This window comes from Danio rerio, chromosome 22 (genome assembly GCF_049306965.1).
Source record: "Danio rerio strain Tuebingen ecotype United States chromosome 22, GRCz12tu, whole genome shotgun sequence".
In the NCBI taxonomy this organism is placed as follows: Eukaryota; Metazoa; Chordata; class Actinopteri; order Cypriniformes; family Danionidae; genus Danio; species Danio rerio.
In genome coordinates, this window is record NC_133197.1 from 38,763,183 (window position 1) to 38,786,787 (window position 23,605).

The 23,605-nt window shown below is 39.8% G+C and overlaps 2 protein-coding genes and 2 long non-coding RNA genes across 6 annotated transcripts in view; 2 read left to right on the forward strand and 2 right to left on the reverse strand.

Annotated features, from left to right (window-relative positions):
• The first annotated feature begins 547 nt into the window (after positions 1 to 547).
• Positions 548 to 10,416, forward strand: trim35-34 (tripartite motif containing 35-34). Of its 3 annotated transcripts, none has more exons than XR_012397477.1 (7): positions 548 to 1,048; positions 1,214 to 1,309; positions 4,141 to 4,371; positions 4,449 to 4,471; positions 4,545 to 4,663; positions 6,919 to 7,506; positions 9,918 to 10,416. XR_012397477.1 is itself a non-coding variant. In NM_001144048.1 (6 exons), the coding sequence occupies exons 1-6, from the start codon at positions 653 to 655 to the stop codon at positions 7,410 to 7,412; spliced, it is 1,359 nt and encodes a 452-aa protein (NP_001137520.1). In that variant the 5' UTR covers positions 592 to 652; the 3' UTR covers positions 7,413 to 7,419. The 3 variants fall into 3 exon arrangements, 1 of the variants encoding a protein (NP_001137520.1); XR_012397476.1 differs by lacking the exon at positions 9,918 to 10,416 and adding an exon at positions 8,661 to 9,076 and having other exon boundaries at positions 6,919 to 8,421; NM_001144048.1 differs by lacking the exon at positions 9,918 to 10,416 and having other exon boundaries at positions 592 to 1,048; positions 6,919 to 7,419.
• Positions 4,705 to 7,478, reverse strand: LOC141380255 (uncharacterized). The gene is made up of 3 exons (XR_012397955.1): positions 7,396 to 7,478; positions 6,604 to 7,302; positions 4,705 to 6,570 (listed from the first exon to the last, which is right to left on the reverse strand). It is a non-coding gene; the product is annotated as an uncharacterized lncRNA (long non-coding RNA).
• Positions 10,417 to 12,285: 1,869 nt separating the features above from the next.
• LOC141380254 (uncharacterized) overlaps positions 12,286 to 23,605 on the reverse strand; it is a 28,793-nt gene continuing 17,473 nt past the window's right edge. Inside the window, exon 3 of the long non-coding RNA XR_012397953.1 lies at positions 12,286 to 12,868. This is a non-coding gene — a long non-coding RNA (uncharacterized lncRNA). The remainder of the gene's footprint in view (positions 12,869 to 23,605) is intronic.
• trim35-33 (tripartite motif containing 35-33) lies at positions 12,409 to 21,658 on the forward strand. Its single transcript, XM_001342239.7, has 6 exons — positions 12,409 to 13,048; positions 13,197 to 13,292; positions 16,665 to 16,895; positions 16,973 to 16,995; positions 17,069 to 17,187; positions 21,056 to 21,658. Exons 1-6 carry the CDS (start codon positions 12,653 to 12,655, stop codon positions 21,568 to 21,570), a joined length of 1,380 nt encoding a protein of 459 aa, XP_001342275.1. The 5' UTR covers positions 12,409 to 12,652; the 3' UTR covers positions 21,571 to 21,658.

Here is a 23,605-nt window from a genome sequence, read left to right on the forward strand (position 1 = left end):
TTTTTTCTTCTGGTACCTTGTTGTTTGCAAACATGGTAATTCGTCTATATGGCACTTCTTATATATAATCATGAAATTTATTTTACAAATTTGCTCGAAAGTTTTATTATTATTATTGTTGTATATCAAAAATATATTTACAAGAAAACTTATTTTTTTTATTTTGTAAATTTAAATATAAACAATCACACGTGAGGCATCCCAAGCATCAACCAATCAGGCTTTTAAAAAAGACGGCGCTACCTGCCGATTGGATGATGCCAATGTCAATCATGCTAAAACGTCTTCCCAGACCCTGATTCTTCATCTTCTCAGAGCTGCACTTTTCCGTGTTTTTTTTTTTTTCTTCCGTGTAGAGATTGTTAAGAAATATGAACATACTGATATTTTTGTGTGCATGCAAACTCTGAAATCACATCTTTGAGTAACTTACGCGTGCTTTATATGAACCACCCTACACACACACACACACACACACACACACTGAACCCAACGGCTCCGCCCACTGAAACGCTCACCAGAAAGAGACTCCCACTTGTTCCATTCAAGCAGACCTTCATCTAGATTTCACACAGCGGATCGCACACTTAATTTGTTTTTCCTTTTAAGCATTCAAGTAGTGGAAGTAAAGTTAAAACTAGTGGATTTCAAAATGGCTTCATCAGCTAAAGATGATTACACATGTCCTGTGTGTCAGGATATCTTCAAGACTCCAGTTATATTATCATGTGGCCACAGTTTCTGTCAAGAGTGTCTTCAGCAGTGTTGGAGAAGCGAGAATACTCAGGAGTGTCCCGTCTGCAGGACAAGATCCTCAATAGCTGATCCTCCAGTTAATCTGGCTTTACAAAACTTGTGTGAGTCGCATCTGAAAAAGAGAAATAAGAGACATTCATCAAGATCTGAGGAGATCTGCAGTTTACACGGTAAGAAACGAAGACTCTACTGTGTAAAGGACAAACAGCCTGTGTGTTTAGTGTGCAGAGATTCAGAGAAACACCTCAAACACACATTCAGACCCATCAGTGAAATGGTTTCACCAAAGAAGGTAAGACTGAATTACGCTTGAACTTCTATAATCATAGACATTTTTTTTACTTGTAGAAATGTCTCAGATTCATTTTGCTCATGAAAAATGTACTATTCAATAGTTTACACTATGAACACATTACTTTTATATCTGATGTCTTATAGATTTTGACTTTAATTCCAGGAGGAGCTCAATACAGCACTGGAGTCCTTACAAGAACAACTTGGACGTAAAAAAAAGTCCAAAATGGTGTTTGAGGAAACGGTTAAATACATCGAGGTGAGGATTAATCAGATCACCCTGCTGAAAAATCCACCTTAAACCAGCCTAGGATGGTTGGCTGGTTTAAGCTGGTCGAACAGCCTTGTTTTAGAGGGGTTTTGGTCTCTTCCAGGCTGGTTTCCAGCCATTTCCAGCCTTGTCAGGCTTGAAAAAGCCAGCTAAAACCATCTAAAACCAGCTTGACCATCCTGGTTTAAGCTGGACATAGCTGGCTGGTCAAGCTGGTTTTAGCTGATCATCTCCCAATCTGTCCAGCTAAAACCAGGCTGGAAACCAGACTGGAAGTGGCCAAAACCCCTCCAAAACCAGGCTGGTCGACCAGCTAAAACCAGTCAACCATATTAGGCTGGTGTAAGCTGGATTTTTCAGCCGGGCAGCTAATCTGTCAGGACCACTGTCGTCTAAACTTCAGCTCACACACTAAGTGATTTGTAATAATCCTATAATTGTAGCTTGTCAATATTATCAATATAACAGAAGCAGGAGATGATGATAAAGGAAAAGCAGAGTTTATAGAATATTCCTGCAAGTTTATCATATAATAAATCCAGTAAAAGACTGAAAATATGACTTTACAAACTGTATTGTAAATAAATCAAATGAACACTTTCATATTAGTCAATAATATTACTGAAATTAATGTAAAAACTGAATAAATATATGTGTACACAAGTAAAAGAGCAGAGTTTATTGAATATTCCTGCAATGCTTCATCTGACCAAAAGCTAACGAGTGTTATTATCCCGCAAGCAACAGCAATGGAAAATTACTGCTTCACAACATCGTCCAGAGACATCGCAGACCTTGAAGTGGAGAGTCTCTCTTATCTCTTTCTCATGAAAACAAGTCTCTCTTGAATCCACACAGTCATAAGCAAGGCCAGACAGAATCTGCGAATATTCTGTGCTATTTGTGTGGGGAATTTTGTAAAAATTCTGCGGATTTATGCAGATTTATTTGAGGAGTATCGTAACTAAAAACTTAATATATGTAATGAAAATAATCCATCTAGATCCACTTATTTGGTGAACAAAGCAAGTCTATCATATTATATATCTAATAAAAGACTGAAAATATGACTTTACAAACTGTATGTTGAATAAATCAAATGAACACTTTCAAATTAGTCAATAATATTACTGAAATTAATAAAATAAAACTGGTTAAATATACATTTACACAGGTAACTATATAGATTCAATAATGGGCTGTAAATCTGTGTATTTCTGAGTGCACAGATTCTGTGTGGGCCTAGTCATAAGTTTATAACAATAAGGAAAAAAGGGGGAATAATCATAAAGCAATAATTATAGGAAAGTAGTAATAATACAATATTTCCACTAAATAAAGAAGTGTAAATGATATAAAATGATTTATTAAATAATGATAAACCAAACAATAATGATTTAATGTTCAGTGTTTTTAAATATGAGAGCAAAAAAGCGTTTTCTAGACTAACAGAAAAGTGAAAATTAAGTGAGTTTCTCCTTAAAACAAGCGAAATATTTGGTCAAAATAAATGAAAAATGTTTCTTCGAGTTTTTAGTCAAAATATCTGAAACCTCTTTAAATCAAGAAGCGTTTTCTAGACAAGTAAAACACAGAAGAAGTAAAAGCTGTTTTCAGAAATAATGAGTAGAATAAAATGGCTAATAATTAAATCATTAACCAATAATCAATAAAATTGAATATTGATAATTATGGAAATCCCTAATTATCATATGATTAAAGGAAATATTTAAATTAATTATTCATTCATTCTATTTCTTGTTGGCTTAGTGCCTTTATTAATCCGGGGTCGCCACAGCGGAATGAACCGCCAACTTATCCAGCACATTTTTACACAGCAGATGCCCTTCCAGCCGCAACCCATCTCTGGGAAACACACACTCATACACTACGGACAATTTAGCCTACCCAATTTACCTGTACCGCATGTGTTTGGACTGTGGGGAAAACTGGAGCACCCGGAGAAAACCCACGCAAACGCAGAGAGAACATGCAAACTCCACACAGAAACGCCAACTGAGCCGAGGTTCGAACCAGCGACCTTCTTGCTGTGAGGCAACAGCACTACCTACTGCGCCACTGTGTCACCTATTTAAATTAATTATTCATTCATTCATTTTCTTGTCGACTTAGTCCCTTTATTAATCCGGGGTCACCACAGGGCAATGAACCACCAACTTATCCTGCAAGTTTTTGCGCAGTGGATGACCTTCCAGCCACAACTTATCTCTGGGAAACACACACTCATACACTACGGACAATTTAGCCTACCCAATTCACCTGTACCGCATGTCTTTGGACTGTGGGGGAAACCGGAGCACCCGGAGGAAACCCACGCGAACGCAAGGAGAACATGCAAACTCCACACAGAAACGCCAACTGAGCCGAGGTTCGAACTAGCGACCTATTTGCTGTAAGGCGACAGCACTACCTACTGCGCCACCTATTTAAATGAATTAATTTACCTAAATTAATAGTTGCTCTCAACTGAAATTAACATGCCATTGACTTTACTTGATTGCAAAGCCATGACACCATATAATCATGTGCCCCGTCTTTGGTTTTGTGTTGGGACTGTTGTTTTTTTAATTTCTTCATTGTGACACTTCTGGTATTCATACACTCTGACCGAGTCTGGATATCAAGCATTGTTATTTATATCAAGTCTACATTTCATAAAATAATAAACATTAAACTAGTGTGCTTTTCAAACTCCGGTGCTGGTTCTTCATATAGTTACAGCTGTAGTTCACTAAATCAGCCTTCTGCTGCTCCAGGATGCGTCTGAGATGACTGAAGTGAATGTGGTTTGATTTCAGTATCAAGCTAGAAGCACAAAGCATCAGATTAAACAGCAGTTTGAGAAGCTTCATCAGTTTCTCCGAGATGAAGAAGAAGCTACAATCACTGCACTGAATGAGGAAGAGGAGCAGAAGAAGCAGATGATGAAGGAGAAGCTGGAGGAGATGAACACACACATCTCAGCTCTTTCACACACGATCAAAGACACGGAGGAGATGCTGAAAGCCAATGACGTCTGCTTTCTGAAGGTCTGATTTCAGATCAGTGATTGATTGATTGATGATTGATTGAGTTGTTGATGATCAGTTGTGTGTTTGTTCTGCAGGAGTTTCCAGTCTCAATGGAAAGGTGAGTGATCTGCTGGTTTCTCTGCTTCTGAAGTCAAAGCCACTGCAGTTCTGACTCCTGAATGTTCCTCCAGAGTCCAGATCTCACAGCCGGATATACAGATGCCTTCAGGAGCTTTGATTGATGAGCCACGCTATTCGGGCAACCTGCCGTTCAGAGTCTGGAAGAAGATGCAGGACATTGTCCAGTACAGTGAGTCTGAGCTCTTACACACACACTGGAGAACTACTTTTACAACATTTTTATTAAATACATTTTTAACTTGCTGTAAAACTCATTCTTGAGGTGCAGATGATCAGAGAGTTGGAGCAGATCTTTTAATCACAGTTTTTTTTTGCAAATCCTGTCTTGTGGACATGTTTATGTTGATCATGCACATGTATGGCGATGTGTTCATACTTGGCTGTCAGTCAATTCGATGTGTGGGGAAACTTGCTGGGATTTGGATCCTATTTTAACATCAGGAAATATTTTAAGGGTGCTTTCACACCTGCCTTATTTAGTTCGATTGAATCGCACTAGAGTTCGTTTCCCCTTTTGGTGCGGTTTGTTTGGGCAGGTGAGAATGCAGCAATCGTACTCGAGTGCGCACCAAATAAGCGTATCGAGACCTGCTTGAAGAGGTGGTCTCTGTACGCTTTCAAACAAACCCTGGAGCGGTTCGTTTGGGGTGAGAATATAATCTGAACTAAAACAGGTCCAACCGCAAAAAGTACTGCGCATTTTGGACTAATCCAGCTGCCGTAGGCCGATGCGCTTTGCATTATGGGATATGGTGGAAAATATTTGTTGACAGCGCTTTACCAACAGAGAGAGAGAGAGAGAGAGAGAGAGAGAGGGGAAAGCATTACCTGATGGATCGTTGGTAATATTTCCGCAAGATGACCATGTCGCTGTTTAGCTAAATTAATTCACGCCTCCTCCTGAAGTGACGAGCGATGCATTAAACACTGTTTTCCAGCCGCGGCCGCGCTTCATTCTCGAAATGTATAGTTTGTCTAAAGCAGGGATACAATCAGCCAGCGCAGTCGTCCCTCCAGAGTAAAAGGTTTTGTTCACCTGCGGGAGTTAATTGGCATTTTCCCGCACGTGAATTCTGACCAATCAATAAGCAGTTTAGGAAATATGTTCAACAACATCTGGCCAATGAGAGATGTGGATTTTGTCAGATGACTGCATTTTGGTTCCTTTCAACTGGTTCGGAAGCCAAAGCCAGCAGTGTAGTGTGAAAACAACCCAAAGACGGCAGAAGATGCAACAATGTATCATTTATTAAATGCTTTCACACCTGTGAATCGATTCAGTTGTTCCGAAACAGAGATTACAATTGTTACATTGTTGCTCTTTGCTCTTGGAGCGGTTCGCTTTCACACTGCAAAGTTTCTAATCGGACCAAAAGAGCTAAAACAAGTCACATGCGAGTAAACTCTCCTCACATTGGTCAGAGTGTCAGGGTTTATTTTGCAGCGTCCCGCGCAGCTGTCAGGAGAGGTGGTGGTTTGGTGGTGATTGACAGGGTGGGCGCGCGCGACGTGTCTGAGGAGAGATGCGGTGGGGAGGGTGAGAAGGGTGCGCGACGATGCCTATTTGAGGACCGGGAGGGAGACACGAGATTACCGGGAGATCATCACTCGTTTGCGGGCATCTGGAGACTCGCGAAACTTCCCACCATACTCATAATTCTCTCTTCATATAGCCGTAAGCCTATTACATATCCATAAAACACTGTGATATAACCGCGCTCGGATCGCTTTCTTACTGCAATCGAACCGCTCCAGGGTTCGTTTCAGTCGAGCCGAGACCACCTCACTCAAGCGATCTCGGAGCGATTACTTTGGCGCGGAACAGAGCGCGATTGCCCTGTTCACATATGCCAAACGAACCGCGCTAACTGGGCAAACGAGACACGTTCCGAAACAAAAGTGTAGGTGTGAAAGCACCCTAAGAGACTTGTTGTGTTTTTATCACACCATTATGACTGTGGACACACTATACCTACACACAGTTCTGTCCAAACAGCCAACAAATTTTGGCATCATAGACGCCCTTTATCGTTCATTTTCCTTCAGCTTTGTCCCTGATTTATCACTGATTTATCACTGATTTATCACTGATTTATCACTGATTTATACAGTGGAATGAACTCTGGCATATGCTTTATCAGGGTGTCTGCAGGGTCTTAAAAAGTATTAAAAGTTGATAAATCAATTATGAAAAAATTAGGGCCTTTAAAAGGTATTAAAAACTCTTAATTCCGCATTTACAGGGTCTTAAATTTTGTTCAAGCGTTGACCAAGGTGTTTAACTCCAAAAAAGCATAAATATATTTGTTTTCCTTGATTGGTTCTGGTCGGGTGCATCCAGCCATAGTCATAATTCAGAATAATCTGTGATTGATCATTATATGAACATCAGAATAACAGCAGCTGTTGATTGTGTCTCTTCAGCTCCTGTCATCCTGGATTCAAACACTGCACATCGATGGCTCTGCCCGTCTGATGATCTGACCAGAATAATGTTCAGAGGACACATGGTAGTGCCAGATAATCCAGAGAGATTTGACCATTATTACTGTGTTTTGGGTTCGGAGGGTTTTAACTCAGGAAAGCACACCTGGGAGATGGAGGTTAAAAAGGGCGGCTTGTGGAGTGTTGGAGTAACGACTGCATCAAACCAGAGGAAGAAACTTGTTTTCTATGACTCTAACGTGTGGTGTGTGTGGCATGATGCCGATCAATACTATGAAGAGTCTGGTTTTCGTGTTGTTCAGGCTCTTGAGCGAGTGCGAGTTGATCTGGATTATGACAGAGGAACAGTGTCTTTCTCTGATCCTCTAAAGAGCAAACACATACACACTTACACAACCACCTTCACTGATACTGTCTACCCTTTCTTCAGGTGTTATGACTATATCCAGATCTTACCCTCCAGTCTTCAGTAAACATGACTGCAGTAGATCCAACCCAGGCTCATTCTGAAAACGTAGTCCAGTGGACGTTTTGGAGACCGCGAAATGCGTCCCGGGAGGTACTTATGTGTGCAGTTTTTGTTTTCGCGAATCCGCGAGAGGTCGCTGTGTGCGCTCTTTTGTATCTCCTATCGTGCTGTTCGCGCCTGCGCTGTTCTCGCGTGAACCCACCAGAGGCCGCTGTCTGACTGACCGAATGATTGACTGTGCGACCCACCCTCCTCCTTCCCTAAACCCAACCAGTTTTACCGATTGACCCGCCCGCTCGCTCACTTCCCTAAACTCGAGCAACAATTTAGAAAAGCCGCCTAGAAAAACCCTCGTCTGATTTTTTTTCACCACGTTTTCGGATTTCACCGCGTTCTCACCCTGTTATGAATTGTTCACTTTATTTTTTGGATTCTGTTTTTGTCTTACCTGATTTCTGGAACCGCTCTTCCCCAGCCTCGAACCCGATCGCCTTCGTTAACTCCTCCTCTCTGCATCTAAAGTCCGCCGACGTACACGGTGAGCTGACTGCACAAACTGATTGCGGCGGGAAAGCCTTCCTCACTTCCATCACACCACCCCGTATCGTTCGCTTAAAAAAAATGAAATGCAGCCATTCGTACCTCCCGGGACATATTTCGCGGTCTCCAGAAACGTCCATGGAACTACGTTTTCAGAATGAGCCTGGGTTGAGTAGATCTGAATCTTCATGTTTTCAATGTGTGCAAGGCTACCTTACACCAACATTTCTAATACTTCATTTAATACAATCATTTGAGTTTGAGTGTTGTTGATTAGCATTTAGCAATCGTTTATATAACTGAATAGTTTCATTGTGCTGGAGACATTAACCTATTGCATTTATACACTTCCTGAGCTTCAGTCACTATAACTGTGCTTTTGCCTGCATGAATGTCTCGGCAATACTGTCAGATTAACTGGATCTAATCTGGTTGGCTGGTTTTAGCTGGTTGACCAGGCTGGTTTTAGAGGGGTTTTGGCCACTTCCAGGCTGGTTTCCAACCATTTCCAGCCTGGTCTTAGCTGGTCAGGCTGGGAGATGACCAGCTAAAACCAGCTTGACCAGCCTAGCCAGGCTGAAATCCCAGCCATAACCAGCTGTGTCCAGCTTAAGCCTGGCTGGTCAAGCTGGTTTTAGTTGGTTTTAGCTGGTCACTTTCCAGCCTGACCAGCTAGGACCAGGCTGGAAATGGTTAGAAACCAGCCTGGAAGTGGCCAAACACCCTTTAAAACCAGGCTGGTCAACCAGCTAAAACCAGCTAAGGCTGGTTTAAGCTAGATTTTTCAGGAGGGTTGTTTGAAATTGTCTCCAGCTCCCCCTTACCACTGCCCCCCTATGCAACATACAGGGCAACACTGCTCCAGTCAGACCTCTTGTAGACTTCTTGAAGATGCCTGTTTCACTGCAGCACAACCAGCACGCTCTCATTTCTTTTTGTTAGCAAGAGTCTGCTGTCTTTTGCCTTCTGAGTTTCCTACAGTGTGTTAATCTGAATATCAGCATTTACAGTACACAAATATAAATAACACACATCCCTTCACAGCTTTATTGTAAACGTTTATTTTGAAGTGATTAATATTTGTATATAAATTGATCAAAAGTGACAATAAAGACTTTGAAATTGTTACTGTCATGAGTATTAGCTGGATTACCCACCTCACTCACTAGACGACACTCCGGTTATATGAACACTCCACCAGCCATTCACTCGGACTACACCTCCCATCATGCTTTGCATCCCACAGCTGAAACTGTTCACTAATCTGAACTCTCAAGCCTCCTTTCCACTGCACACGACAAGCGACAGACTGGAAGTCAGTCATTTACAATGGAGAGCAGTCCGGAAACTGTGCGGAGTTCCGATCATCTCCGTATGCGGAAAACTCGGATCCGATTTGAGCTGCAGATCCGTTATAATATTCAAACTCCTGCAACTAGCCCATATGCGACCGGTCCACCGGATGTGCTGTATTTCAGTGTTGTCCAAGCAGGTCTGTCTATAAATTTTTTTTTAAAAAAGTCTATATATATAAAAAAAAAAAAATTCTGTTTCTATGTGAGTAATGAAAATATATCCTCATGTCTTCCAATAGTTTTAGCGGTCTATGAGTTTCTAGCATTTATTCAACCATGGTGAATGCATAGCTGTTGCTTTTGCACTCCTTTATTTCGGACACTGCGAGAACAGCTTCTCTCCTATGATGCATGACAGAAAATTCTGCGCGGCTGCCACAAGGGGGCGTATTACGACAGTCGTGTCCACATGTTGTGTGTTGTGGAAAGGTGGCTTTACACAGACGGCTGCAGGTCATCATCACAGATTACACACACTATTAAAGCACCACATTCACTCACCTTCATGGTGGGATGTTGTTTTATGAATTGGTTATTTCATTGTGGACTTTGTTAGCGTCTCTTATTTTTTGTTTTTGATTCTTGGGCTGTCTCTTGTTTTTAGTGGTGGGCAGATGGAGGCTTTGTGAAACACTGAAACGGTCTAAGCAAATGTGCCAAGGCTTCAAAGCATTAGTAATAGTAAAATGAAGCTTTCTGAAGCAGTGAACAGTTCAACTTAATTGTGCTAAAAAAGTTTCATTACTTGAAGCTTTCCAAATCGGAGGTCGAAGAGGACCTCTGTGGGTTAAAGTGAGAGAAATCACTACATTACCAATGTCAACTAACTAACTCATTAATGTAGTAATACAACAACAGTAATATAAACAAATGACCCAATTACTGTAGTTTTACAAGTAAGGTATGTAAAATTACACCATCGATGACTGAAGTAAAATCCAAGGAATTCAAAAGTGATTACTTTAACTATTATAACTGATCCTACACCCACACCCTCATTCCGGGAGTCTGGCAATGGCATACAGCATGTGGGCTAAACAATGCCCAGGTTTGGAGGCGGCACCGTCTTTAACTGCCATAGCATGAAAAAAGCGATAAAACAATTTTTGCATTGCATTTTTTAACTCCTAATGTCTCTAGTTACACAATCAATGCATTTTTTTCAACACATCCCATAATGACTAAAATATCAGCCTCTGCCAGGTAGATATGTCGGTTCATGGTAAAAGTACCAGAATTAATAAATATACTATGAAAATAAAAAATATGAAGTGTAATTTATTTAAAAACATAATCAAAATAAATAATTTTTGAATACTAAATCATTGCCATAACCCGTAAATTATTTCAAATTCTCATTTAACACAGCAACATGTTTTCTTGTTTTTTACAATTGACAGTTAGCATCCATCAAAAAACAAACAAACAAACAAACAATCAAATATCAGTCTCTTACAATTGTGCTAATGTTAGTACACCAGCATTTGCCATTTAAGAGGTAATCATCTTTAAAAATTGTGATTTCCACACATAGATTCTAAGAATTCCTTATATTTACTCCAAAAATATCCTAAAAATGTCAAAAGAATACATATCTAAGAAATTTTCTCAGTATATTCATGAATTAACAACAAGCTATCATATTTTTTCTGTGAATGATCAAAAGTTGATATTTCTCAGCAAACAGTCCATTCAGACTGCAGAAATGCATGATATGAAAACATTAGTTTTGCTTTTCTACCTCTACCATAAAGTGACAAATCAACCATTTGGTCGAGCATGTTTTTGAAAAATTTAAATATTACACTAAATATTTTTCATGGCACCAAGTAACATAACGTTGTAAAGTTAGGGCTCTTAGAGGGTAATATGTCAAAAAAACTATGCTTACCTTGCAAGTTTTCACCAAAAACAATTCACATGTCTGGAGTGATTTTCTTGTTTTTAACTTTAATGGTTGAAGCAATGTTGTGACGAGTGCTGTTGATTGAGTTAGTGACAACTAGTGGATTTTTTGGCATAACATACTTCAACCAAATAGTAGAGATGGCTCTATCAGGTTTAGTTAATTTAGGTACCACTCTCAAAAAGATATGGTCAGTCAAAATATGGTCAACCATTTGGTCGATCAGGCAATTAAAGGCTTAAGGTGGCACATAAGACTTGGTCCAAATATGAAATGTAGTATTTGGACCAGATGTTAAAATTTTAAATGTGGACCACGCAAGTTTGGCCTGTCTTGACCCACTTTTAAAATACACTTAAATTAATTTTGAGTAAAGAAAAAATTCTACCTATCAGGTCGCTTTGAGAAAAAGCGCGCCCATAGCAAACCTAGAGCAAAATGCTTCATGGGTTTATCAAATTCATTGCAGCCGTGGCACACCAACATATCTGGCCCAGTTTAGGCTCAGTTATGGGTTGTTAACTTGGCCCAGATATGGTCCATGTTTGGCCCTTGTATGAAAACCAGACTTCGTCCAGTTATTTACTGTAATTCACTGTGGCATGTGGGCCAAGCAAAACCTGATTGTGTGGGCCAGAGAAATTTTACTATGTGGGTAGGCTTCTTGGTATTGGTCGTGGCCCCCTAATTCACAAAGGCCCTAAGCGGCTGCTTACCTCACTTATTGGTAAAGTCCGCCCCTGGTGATGAAAACAAACGTACAACACATGTCAAGAGGGAGCAGAAGCTGGCAGTTGTTTCCTCAATCTTTAACAAAAGACTTATATTACACAAGTTTTTACGTTACGTTTTTACTTCACACTTTAGTGTCTCCTGAAAACATTTCTGTTGTGTTCCATTAATTTTGCAAGTGTTACGAGAAAATGCAACACATTTTGTTGTGTTTGTGTTGTGAGGATTTGCAGCATGTGTGCTTTCAAACAGATGAAGATCTTCCCTCAATTTGTTGACGTTTTTTGTAATTGCAGCATATAGGCTCTCCCAGTCACCGTACCCCACCCACTAAAAAAAAAAACAGTTTTTTATTACTGTTAATTCAGCATGTGAAGACTGAATAAATTGTGGGGGGAAAAATTATATTACCTAAGTATGTCTACATTTTGTTGTAATGTTCCTGTTTGACCTGCTTTACAACCTAGAGAGGATCATGAACTGCTCCACCCACTCGATGAATGATTATTTCACTACTTATGGACAAACTGACTTTCTTCTGCATTTCTGGACAAAATCAAACAGGAATCAGCGATTAGTTTAGACCTAAAAGAAAGAAGAGGGATTTTAGTTGTTTTGTTTCTAAACAGACCTTTGTAATTATTTTGGCTTTTCATTTTAAGCATTCAGAAAGTGAAAGTAAAGTCGACTACTTGATCTCAAACAGAGGAAATGGCTTCTTCAGCTGAATATGATTATATTTGTCCTGTGTGTCAGGATATCTTCAAGACTCCAGTTATTTTATCATGTAGTCACAGTTTCTGTCAAGAGTGTCTTCAGCAGTTTTGGAGAAGCAAGAATACTCAGGAGTGTCCCGTCTGCAGGAGAAGATCTTCCAAAGGACACCCTCCAGTTAATCTGGCTTTAAAGAACTTGTGCGAGTTGTTCCTGGCAGAGGGAAATGAGAGACGTTCATCAGGATCTGAGGAGATCTGCAGTTTACACAGTGAGAAACTCAAACTCTTCTGTCTGGAGGACAAACAGCCTGCATGTTTAGTCTGTTGTACTTCAGAGAAACACCTCAAACACACATTCAGACCCATCAGTGAAGTGGTCCCAGCAAAGAAGGTGAGACTGGATTAAGCTTGACAATAAATGTCTCAGTACCATTTTGCTCATAAACATATTAGTATTTAATAGCCAATATTACTATGTAATACAATGAACAAGTTACATAAATCTCTGGTCTCTAATAGATTTTTCCTTTAAATTCTAGGAGGAGCTCAACATAGCGCTGAAATCCTTACAGGAGAAACTTAAACGTAATGAAAAGGTGAAAGGAGAGTTTGAGAGAGCAGCTCGACACATCAAGGTGAGGATTGATCATTGATGCGTTTCCTAAAACCATTGATAGCCAATTACCAGATCATCTGTTTGACAGAACCACTGTTGTCTAAAGCCCGGCTCACACTGTGTGAGTTTTAGGGCGTACTCACACTATGCTATCCGAACCGTGCCCAGGGCCGTTTCCTAAGGCTAAGGGTGTGAGGTGTGCCTGAGCACGGTTTACTTGGGGTTTGGTGCGGTATGCTTGTGTACGAGTGCAAAACGAGCCAGAGCCCAAAACTTAAAGCGAGACGTGACTTTTAAGGGACTGTTTCATATGAATTTATTTATCATTCCTATTGTTCAATGAACGCAAACTGCCGTAGATTATTAAACACACAAACCCCTCACTGCACCACAGCTGCACCTTCAGCAGACCTCCTCATTCCTGCAGCACGAGGGCTTTATGATTGTTTATGAGCGTCAAGAGTGGCGGATCTGTTCGGCGAAATATCTGACTGTGTCACTGCATCCCAAACAACAAAAACAATATAACTAAAGAAATTTCCACTGTGCTGAGTGAGAGGGCTTCTCTACTGAACAGCGCATCATCGATGATTCGTGCCCAGGCCCAAATGTAATGTGAGTGTGGGCCATCGGGGGAGACGGGAGGGGGACAAGCGTGCTTTGGCCCGGTTCAAGGCAACTGTACATAGTGTGAGTACGCCCTTAATAATGCTCTACAGTTGTAGCTTTTCAGATTGCATGAACATGATTCCTGTGTCCCACTGTAGGATGTAGAACATGCACTTGACTCATCTGGAGTGTGATGTTGATCAGTCCATGCAGTGAAATAGTATCTCACAGCAAGGATATAAATCTGTAGCGTTTATTAATTAATTACATATGCTTTGATAATAAAAGCAGAAGAAAAAGCATTTTGTCATCCTAGGGTGTGTTTCCCAAACCACGACATATCTTGCGGCTGAACTGTCATAGTATGATGCATCGTTTGGGAAAAGAACGATCTAGTGGCAAGTATAGTTTCCTAAATCCCATGGTTTCTCTGCCGCAGATCCATCGTTTGAACAATGTTAGTAACAACTTCTTTAGAGGAAGAAAACCCATCATTATTTGTGCAAATTATATAGTTTTACACGATCACACATTTAAAAAAAATCCAACATTAGTTTTAGTAAAGACATGTACTTGCTTACAATATTAACTGAAATAAATGTAAATGACATATAGGGCCTGTGTTTCCTTTACAAATAGTATTAAGAATATTCCATATAAAATCACTACACTAACACGTATTCTAATCTTAAATATAAATTGTATAAATTGTTAGTGGTTGTAGGCCTAATTTACATTAGACTATTTATTAAGAAAAATAAAATAAAAATGAAGTAGGATATTGTTTATTTATTAATTTTTATAAATTTTTTTTTTTTTGAAAAGCCTACTTTTACAATTAGCACATGCAAACCACTGCAGAAATGTTCTAGCCAACAGGGCCATGTCAAATAGGCCTACAGTACAGACACATTTTTAAATAAATAACCTACTATAAATAAAAGCATTAATGTATGCTAGGCCTATATTTTTGTTTTCACAAGCTTTGGAAACATAAAATAAATTCCGTTTTAAATAATAGGTCACCTATAGCTTTCGTCATGAGCCACGGCTGTGTTCAAAATGGAATAAATTATGTCAAAGTGCACTAACATGAAACATGAAGATCGCTAAACATGAAGATCGCTAAAACTGAACTGTAAAAATACTTTGAAAGCAAATTAAATTTGAGAGAGATGACCTTAATGCTTTTTTTTTATTATTCTAAATAAAAATTTTGGAACATGAATAGGGCATAGGGGGCGAAATAGAATACAGCGAAATAGAATACAACCCAGAACTATGCATCTAACTACCCGGAACTATGCGTCTAACTACAGCTCTAGAGGTGCAGTTGTAAGCTTACAAGTTTGCGATGCAGTTTGGAAATGTTCATTGAAATGACGTGTTTGGGAAATGCCACATTCATCATTTCATCTGCACCAAGCCCTCCAAGGGCTGCAAGTCCTGCAAGTAACCTGCAAGTCTTTGTTTTACACATGATATAGATCATAAAGAACTGTCTGCTTCTCACTCTTTTTGAGGAGTGGCATTCATGTCACACTAAAATTTTTAAATTACTAAAAGTTTTAAATTTGGTTTTGTAGTTCGGGCCTAAATAAATATTTGTTACCGTTTTTAAGCGTTTAAGTTCATTTGATTGACTATATATAAATCAGTGGATATTACAGATGCATTTATTGAGTAAAATTGCTACTTTTTACTGTTGTTCAATGTGTCTTGGTCATTATCAGTGCACTGTCACTTTAATTGAGCGTGAGCAGCATTGCAAAAATAGACCCATCGCCGAAACTATCCCGGCACTGCTGCTTCAGCAACGCTCATGCCTCATGCTGCTTCTGCGTGCGCTATGAAAGCTCTAATCTGTTAACATGGATGCCGAAAAAACACAAGCTGCTCACGCTCAGCTGAAACAGGCTCTACAGAACTTCATCAGAAGAGGATTTGAAAACAGAAAAATACAAAACCGCCATTAGTTAGTTGTCGGTAAACTGACTTATAGTCGAACCAACGATCAAAACCAGAGATTACAAAGATGCTAGCAGTTGCTAAAGCTAAGTTATCCAGCCAAGTCTGGATAATCACTGTCAATAGCCTAAAAATCCATTTCAAAACACACAACACAAGAATTTAAATTCACTAGTGAGAAAACATTACATTTCAAAGTGCATAACATTACAATAGCAACATAATAAGGTCACAAATCCAGCAAAGGTTTTGTCCCAAGGTGCCCCCCTCTGAGTTGGCCTCAACTCTGTGGTTACTGCATGTAAGGTGACGCTCTAACAAGGACCTGAGGACACTTTGTTATTTGACCTTTAGACAAGCAGTTACTGACTGACCTTCATAACAACAGCATATAGGCAAAGCCGCCAAAATAAATTCATCTCTCATTTGCCTTTATAGTGTCTTAATACAGGGGTACTCAACAGCTGGTTCATCTGGATTAATTTTGTGTCCCACATCACACAGAAGATTAAAGCATTTACTTTTTAATAAAGCCAATAACATAACTGCATATTAATACACATGTAGCTTCCAGAACCAAACAGGGCTAGTCCGACACTTTGAGTCTGAATATCAACACTTTTTATTTATATCAAGTTGCAAGTTTAAGCGTTTTTTAAAACAGTGTGGTTTTGTTAAGAGACAACATCTACTACTCCAGTACTAGTTCTTCAAATAGGTACAGCTTTAGTTCACTAACCCACATTCCCCCATCAGTCTTCTGCTGCTCCAGAAAGCGTCTGAGATGACTGAAGTGAATGTGGTTTGATTTCAGGCTCAAGCTGAGCACACAGAGCGTCAGATTAAACAGCAGTTTGAGAAGCTTCATCAGTTTCTCCGAGATGAAGAAGAAGCTACAATCACTGCACTGAGGGAGGAAGAGGAGCAGAAGAAGCAGATGATGAAGGAGAAGCTGGAGGAGATGAACACACACATCTCAGCTCTTTCACACACGATCAAAGACACGGAGGAGATGCTGAAAGCCAATGACGTCTGCTTTCTGAAGGTCTGATTTCAGATCAGTGATTGATTGATTGATGATTGATTGAGTTGTTGATGATCAGTTGTGTGTTTGTTCTGCAGGAGTTTCCAGTCTCAATGGAAAGGTGAGTGATCTGCTGGTTTCTCTGCTTCTGAAGTCAAAGCCACTGCAGTTCTGACTCCTGAATGTTCCTCCAGAGTCCAGATCTCACAGCCGGATCCACAGATGCCTTCTGGAGCTTTGATTCATGTGTCTCGCTACTTGGGCAACCTGCCGTTCAGAGTCTGGAAGAAGATGCAGGACATTGTCCAGTACAGTGAGTCTGAGCTCTTACACACACACACACACACACACACACACACTGGAGATCACGCAGGTGTGATAAACAACAGAGAACTACTCTTACAGCATTTATATTCACAGTAAGTGCTGCTCAGACACCAACCACCCCAGGGCCTTATCTAGGGAAATGCCTTTCAGATCAAAATGAGGCTTACAGATCTGTTACAGCTGAGTCAGGTATCAGACATAGGTTAAAAAAAATTTCGGGAGGAGCACGATCAGTCTTTGACGAGGCTAATTTATCACACACAATCATTCTATTATCCAATCAGATCAAGAGCAAACCGCTATGAATAGTTAAACACGTCATACCTCCATTTTCTCTCAACTTCAGCATTGGCACATCCAATCGCTGTAACCTTGTCCAAACAGCAAATTTCCATGAGGATGACACAGCTCCTTCAAACTCCAAGCTGACGTCCAGCGCATCAGCACTCGGCAGAGCATATCAACAGAGGCTGGTCGCTGTCTTAACTTGGGCCGCCACGCCGCCACTCCTCCAGGCTATTTCAGTACTACTCCGACATAAGAGGCAAACACTACAGCTTATCACCTGTATAGTACAGGACAAGGCAGTCAAGAGCAATCGATTGTCGATCACAACGCTGTGTATAGACTATATCCCATAGATTCATTGTCTAGGTACTTAAAATGTACAAACTTTTAACATGTATAAACTTAACATGTATAAAAATATGTTATTAACGTATACACAGAATAATCTTTGTTCTGAAAGTGAAACAACTAATGAATTGTGTAAAAAATAAAGAAAGAAAGAAAGAAAGAAAGATAATAATGAGTAATAGACTTTATAGATTTATAGATTTAAGTTTTCCATAGAAGTGAATTGGAAAAGTCGGTGGAAATGCACCATCAGTGCCCGTTTTACTATTTCAACCCCTAAGCTTTTCCTAATTCTTGGTCCTCAATCCCTCCAAGTAGTTCTATTATAAGGTTGCCGCTGCTAGCAGCAATCGCCCGCTGTAAACGGACGAGAGAAAAAAAAAGATCCCGCTGAAGATGCACTCTTTATTACGCACCACAGCTAGTACAGTGACCGCTCCTATTGGAGATGCACACATTATTATGCACCACTGTAAGCACAGTGACCACTCCTACAGGAGTCGCACACCCTTTTGTTATGCTCCACTGCAAGCGCAGTGACCGCTCCTATGGGAGACGCACACATTATTGTGCACCACTGCTCTCACGGGAAACGCACACCTTATTATGCACCATTGCAAGCACAGTGACTGCTCCTACGGGAGATGCACACCTTATGCCCACTATAAGTGCAGTGACCGCTCCTACGGGAGACGCACACCTTATGCACCACTGCCAGCTCAGTGAACGCTCCTACGGGAGACGCACACCTTATGCACCACTGCCAGCTCAGTGACCGCTCCTACGGGAGACGCGCACCTTATGCCCACTATAAGTGCAGTGACCGCTCCTACAGGAGACGCACACTTTATGCACCACTGCGAGCTCAGTGACCGCTCCTACGAAAGACGCACACCTTATGCACCACTGCCAGCTCAGTGACCGCTTCTACGAGAGACGCACACCTTATGCACCACTGCCAGCTCAGTGACAGCTCCTACGAGAGACGCACACCTTATGCACCACTGCAAGCACAGTGATCATTCCTACAGGAGACTCGCTGTTAACTAAATTAGCAGCTCCCAAGGAGTCACATCTATATCTCCGCACAAGCAGTGTCCGCTCCCACTGGAGCCATTTTTTCTCTTTTTCCCAGTGCGGTACAGCTCCCCTCCAAATTTTCAAGTCTACTAAATTTTGGGGGGTCCATGAAATCTGTCTGGCTGCTGTCCTTCTATAAATTGCATCTTTTGGAAGTGTTCTGGAGCCGGGCTAGACACTACGCTTGGATCCTATCTCTCTTTATCCTGATAAGGGGAATAACACAAGTTAAGGTCTCTTCCCGACCTCAGAGCCCTCTCCCTGGACAGCACGCTAAATACGCATATTCTGTTCAGTCAAATATCTGTGAATGTGAACTTGTAAAGTGGTGTTTTATAAACATATTTCAGGAGGAGCACGATCAGTCTTTGACGAGGCTAACATATCACACACACAATCATTCTATTATCCAATCAGCTTGAGAGGAAACCCCTATAAATAGTCAGACACGTCATACCATAATTTTCTTTCGACTTCAGCATCCCTCCACCACCACAACTCCACACTATTAAACCAGATACCTTTTTAAATTTGAGGCGGGAGCGTTATGGACCCGGGCTAGACACTGCGCTCGGACCCTATCTCTCTTTATCCTGATAAGGGGAATAACACTAGTTAGGATGTCGTCCCGAGCTCAGAGCCCTCTCCCCGGACAGCACACTAAGTATGCATATTCTATTCAGTCAAATCTCTGTGAGTGTGAACTCGTGAAGGTCGTTAATTTGAGCCTTGGCTGGGTCAGTTGGCGTTTTTGTGTGGAGTTTGCATGTTCTCCCTGTGTTCGCGTGGGTTTCCTCCGGGTGCTCTGGTTTCCCCCACAGTCCAAACACAGGCAGTACAGGTGAATTGGGTAAGCTAAATTGTGTGTCGTCCATGTATGTGTGAATGAGTGTGTGTGGATGTTTCCCAGAGATGGGTTGCGGCTGGAAGAGCATCCGCTGCATAAAAAATGTGCTGGATAAGTTAACATTTCATTCCGCTGTGGCGACCTTGGATAAATAAAGAGACTAAGCCGAAAAGAGAATAAATGAATGAATAAATATATAATTTACACAATGCTTTCACTGTATTATAACAGCTCGTCACCCAGTGATAAGCACAGTTATTCTGCAAAATTAACGTTAAAGTGAGCGGCGTTTGTCTGACAGGTCCATTAGCGATAGCACCCCCCTAATGGATATTGGATAAGACAAAATGACCAAGCATCCAGCCCCAAATATACAATCTCATTGAAGCTCCAAGTGAATTTAAAGGAGAGAAGTTAAAGGCCTACAAGTATTTGGATGCCAACAATGTTGTTCTGTGTGGTCATGTGCACGAAATAATGCTCCATGATTACCAGATTCAACACTATGTAGTGCTATAAATCGAGTTTCAAAGACAAAGAAAGAAGATGGAGCTAACTTTATAGAATAGAGGTAAGGTTTGTTTTATATTCGCACATTCGGACTTTCCCCTTAATAATAGAATTACCTAAAAGTATTATTTGCAAACTCTAAATAGCGAAATCATATCAGCAGCCAATGACTATCAAAGTACAACATTGTTCACAGTCACATAAACAGTGTTAATCTTATTTTCAAGTCACACTTGCAGTTTTTTTCAGACGGAATATTCAAAGTGCCAATGCCATGGTAAACTATATAGGGAGTATGTCACAAGTTGTCACTGAATAAATGTGTGAATATAATACCAACTTTACCTTAATAACTTAACGTTACACTTTCAAGTTTCAATCTTAGCCTTCAATGCCGCAGTTTTATTCATATTTAACTGTTTTTCCTGAAATCATTACTGCAATAAAAACGAGTAATGAGTATGATTCAGCATAGCGTGAACTGACCTGATATAAGTCAATTAGCTGTGATGATGAATGAAAGCTTTTTCTCTTTAATGTCACTATATTAATAATAACACTGTTAATACAGAATATTTATGATACAATACTATTAAAAATTTATGAAAACAATATTTTATGATCATCACATCATAACACTCAAACACACACACACACTCAAACACACACACACTCAAACACACACACACACACACACACACACACACACACACACACACACACACACACACACATTATATGAACATCAGAATAACAGCAGCTGTTGATTGTGTCTCTTCAGCTCCTGTCATCCTGGATCCAAACACGGCAAATCCACGACTCCGCCTGTCTGATGATCTGACCAGAGTGACAATCAGAAGAAAACAACCAGTTCTTGATAATCCAGAGAGATTTGACTGTTATCGCTGTGTTCTGGGTTCAGAGGGTTTTAACTCAGGAAAACACTGCTGGATCGTGGAGGTTAAAAAGAGTAAAATCTGGAGTCTTGGAGTAACAACAGCATCAAACCAGAGGAAGGGAGGGGGTTTCTTTAACTCTGATGTCTGGAGTGTGTGGTATGACCCTGATAAACTGTTTGAGTCTGGTTTTCATGTTGATCAGGCTCTTGATCGAGTGCGAGTTGATCTGGATTATGACAGAGGAACAGTGTCTTTCTCTGATCCTGTAAATAACAAACATCTACACACTTACACAACCACCTTCACTCACACTCTCTACCCTTTCTTCATGTGTTATAACAATTTCTTTTCATACTCTTCTTCCTCTCTAAAGATTTTGCCGTCCAGTATTCAGTAGCATTACAGCTGTACAGTGAGTCTCTGTTTTTATCAAGTCTCTAATATAAAATGTTTTTTAAAAGAGATTAATCATTTCATTCAGCAAAGCTAAAATTTAAAACTCAGTTGATGAAAATGACTACACACACACACAGTCTCTTATTTCTATTTTAATTAGTGTTTAATAAATTGTTCAAATCAATCTCTAGAAATATGTTAAATTATAATATAATGATAAGTTTATTACAATAAATACAAAAGCATCAAAATCAGGGGGCTGTTCTTTATACGTGGATTACTCAGTTAGCTGGATTTGGATATTGACGATTTGACATGATCCACGATCGTTTCGTTCAAATCTGATTCAAGAGTTGTTGTCATAGCAACAGTTCTGCTAGCTCAAACCTGGTCGGGAGCAGGTTCAATTCATATAAACAGGATTAGATCGGCTCAGTTCAAGCAAAGAAGATAACACTGAAAGTATGTGCCGAATTCTGATATTTTCTTACAGTAGTAGTTATATACACTTGGGAAAATAATAACTATTTTAACTATATATATATATATATATATATATATATATATATATATATATATATATATATATATATATATATATATATATATATATATATATATATAGTTATACCAGGTAGACTGCCACCTGGTAGTGCAAAGAGAAAACTTATTGATATGAACTTTTTAGATCGCTTTAGTACAATTTGTGTATGATAATAGAAATGCACATTATGTGACTTTTTTTAAAGCAATTATACATTTATGCAGTCATGAACATGTTTTGACAGTTAATATGACGGTGATTTGATGCTTCACAAAAGTTGCAGACACCTTTACCAATATCAAAATGCTTTTGTAAACATCCAGTTATTCCATACAGCGATTAAAAAAATGGCTACTATAACACTACTATAATAAGGAAAATCCACTGTACCTTTAAAACTCAATAAATTGCACTTGACACATGATAGAGCCAAGCATGCAGCTCACAACAAAGTTGAAAAGTTATTGCGTGTCACATTTAACAAACCGTTTACTGCTCATTTTATGTAATTTTGCTCACATGGATAATTAAATATTAAACAGATAATGTCATTACGCTGCTGTGCCATCAGCCATCGTCATGCTGATCATGATTTTGGGAATCGATAGATCTGTCCTTCACAACCAGTGGTGGAAAGAGTACTGAAAAAGCTTACTTCAGTAAAAGTACCATTACTTGCCTAAAAATGAAGTGTGAGTAGAGTAAAAGTATCTGTTGTGAATATTACTCAAAGTATGAGTAAAAAGTAGCCCTTTTATAAGTACTTTTAAGTAGTGAGTATTACGCTGTGTAAAGCTGATGCATTTACATGTAATCTGTGCATGTGTGTGTAAATGTAACATTCTGTAGTGCGTTTAGTTATTGCCCAGCAGGCACAAAACGTCATCAGACGTTAATATTAGGTTAGATTTAGGTTGTGATGTCAGGTGACCAAAATTCAATATCTAGCCACGGTCTAAGGACAACATTATTTTGATGTCCAATAATGACATCAAATGACGTTGATATTAGGTTGATTTTAGGTTGTTAGAAAGTGACCATAATCCAAAGTCGAGCCAACATCTTAAACCAACATCATATTGATGTCAAATACTGATATTTATTTATCAGGAATGGCAACCAAAATTCAACGTCTGATAGACGTCATATTGGTAACATCCACACAACGTCCAGCTGTAACATCATTAGACGTTGATATTTGGTTGGTTTTAGGTTGGACGTTGGAAATTGACATCGGGCTGATGTTGAGTTCTAATGTAAACCAGATTTTCATTTCCAAACAAAATGCAACGTCTCCACGACGTTAGGGTACAATTTCTTGTGCCTGCTGGGTATCTAGGGCCATTTTGGTCATCATACAGTAAATATTTATCATCTTCTCATCAGTGACATGCATCTAAACCAGGGGTCCCCATACTTGGTCCTGCAGGGCTGGTGTCCTGCAAAGTTTAGTTCCAATCCCAATTAGACGCACCTGGGCTAGCTAATCAAT

Coding starts and splice junctions, on each gene's coding strand:
- trim35-34 (NM_001144048.1), top strand. CDS start 653: ATGGCTTCATCAGCTAAAGATGATTACACATGTCCTGTGTGTCAGGAT. Junction 4,472..4,544: donor TTTCCAGTCTCAATGGAAAG/GTGAGTGATCTG, acceptor ATGTTCCTCCAG/AGTCCAGATCTCACAGCCGG. Junction 4,664..6,918: donor GCAGGACATTGTCCAGTACA/GTGAGTCTGAGC, acceptor GTGTCTCTTCAG/CTCCTGTCATCCTGGATTCA.
- trim35-33 (XM_001342239.7), top strand. CDS start 12,653: ATGGCTTCTTCAGCTGAATATGATTATATTTGTCCTGTGTGTCAGGAT. Junction 13,293..16,664: donor GAGCAGCTCGACACATCAAG/GTGAGGATTGAT, acceptor GTTTGATTTCAG/GCTCAAGCTGAGCACACAGA. Junction 17,188..21,055: donor GCAGGACATTGTCCAGTACA/GTGAGTCTGAGC, acceptor GTGTCTCTTCAG/CTCCTGTCATCCTGGATCCA.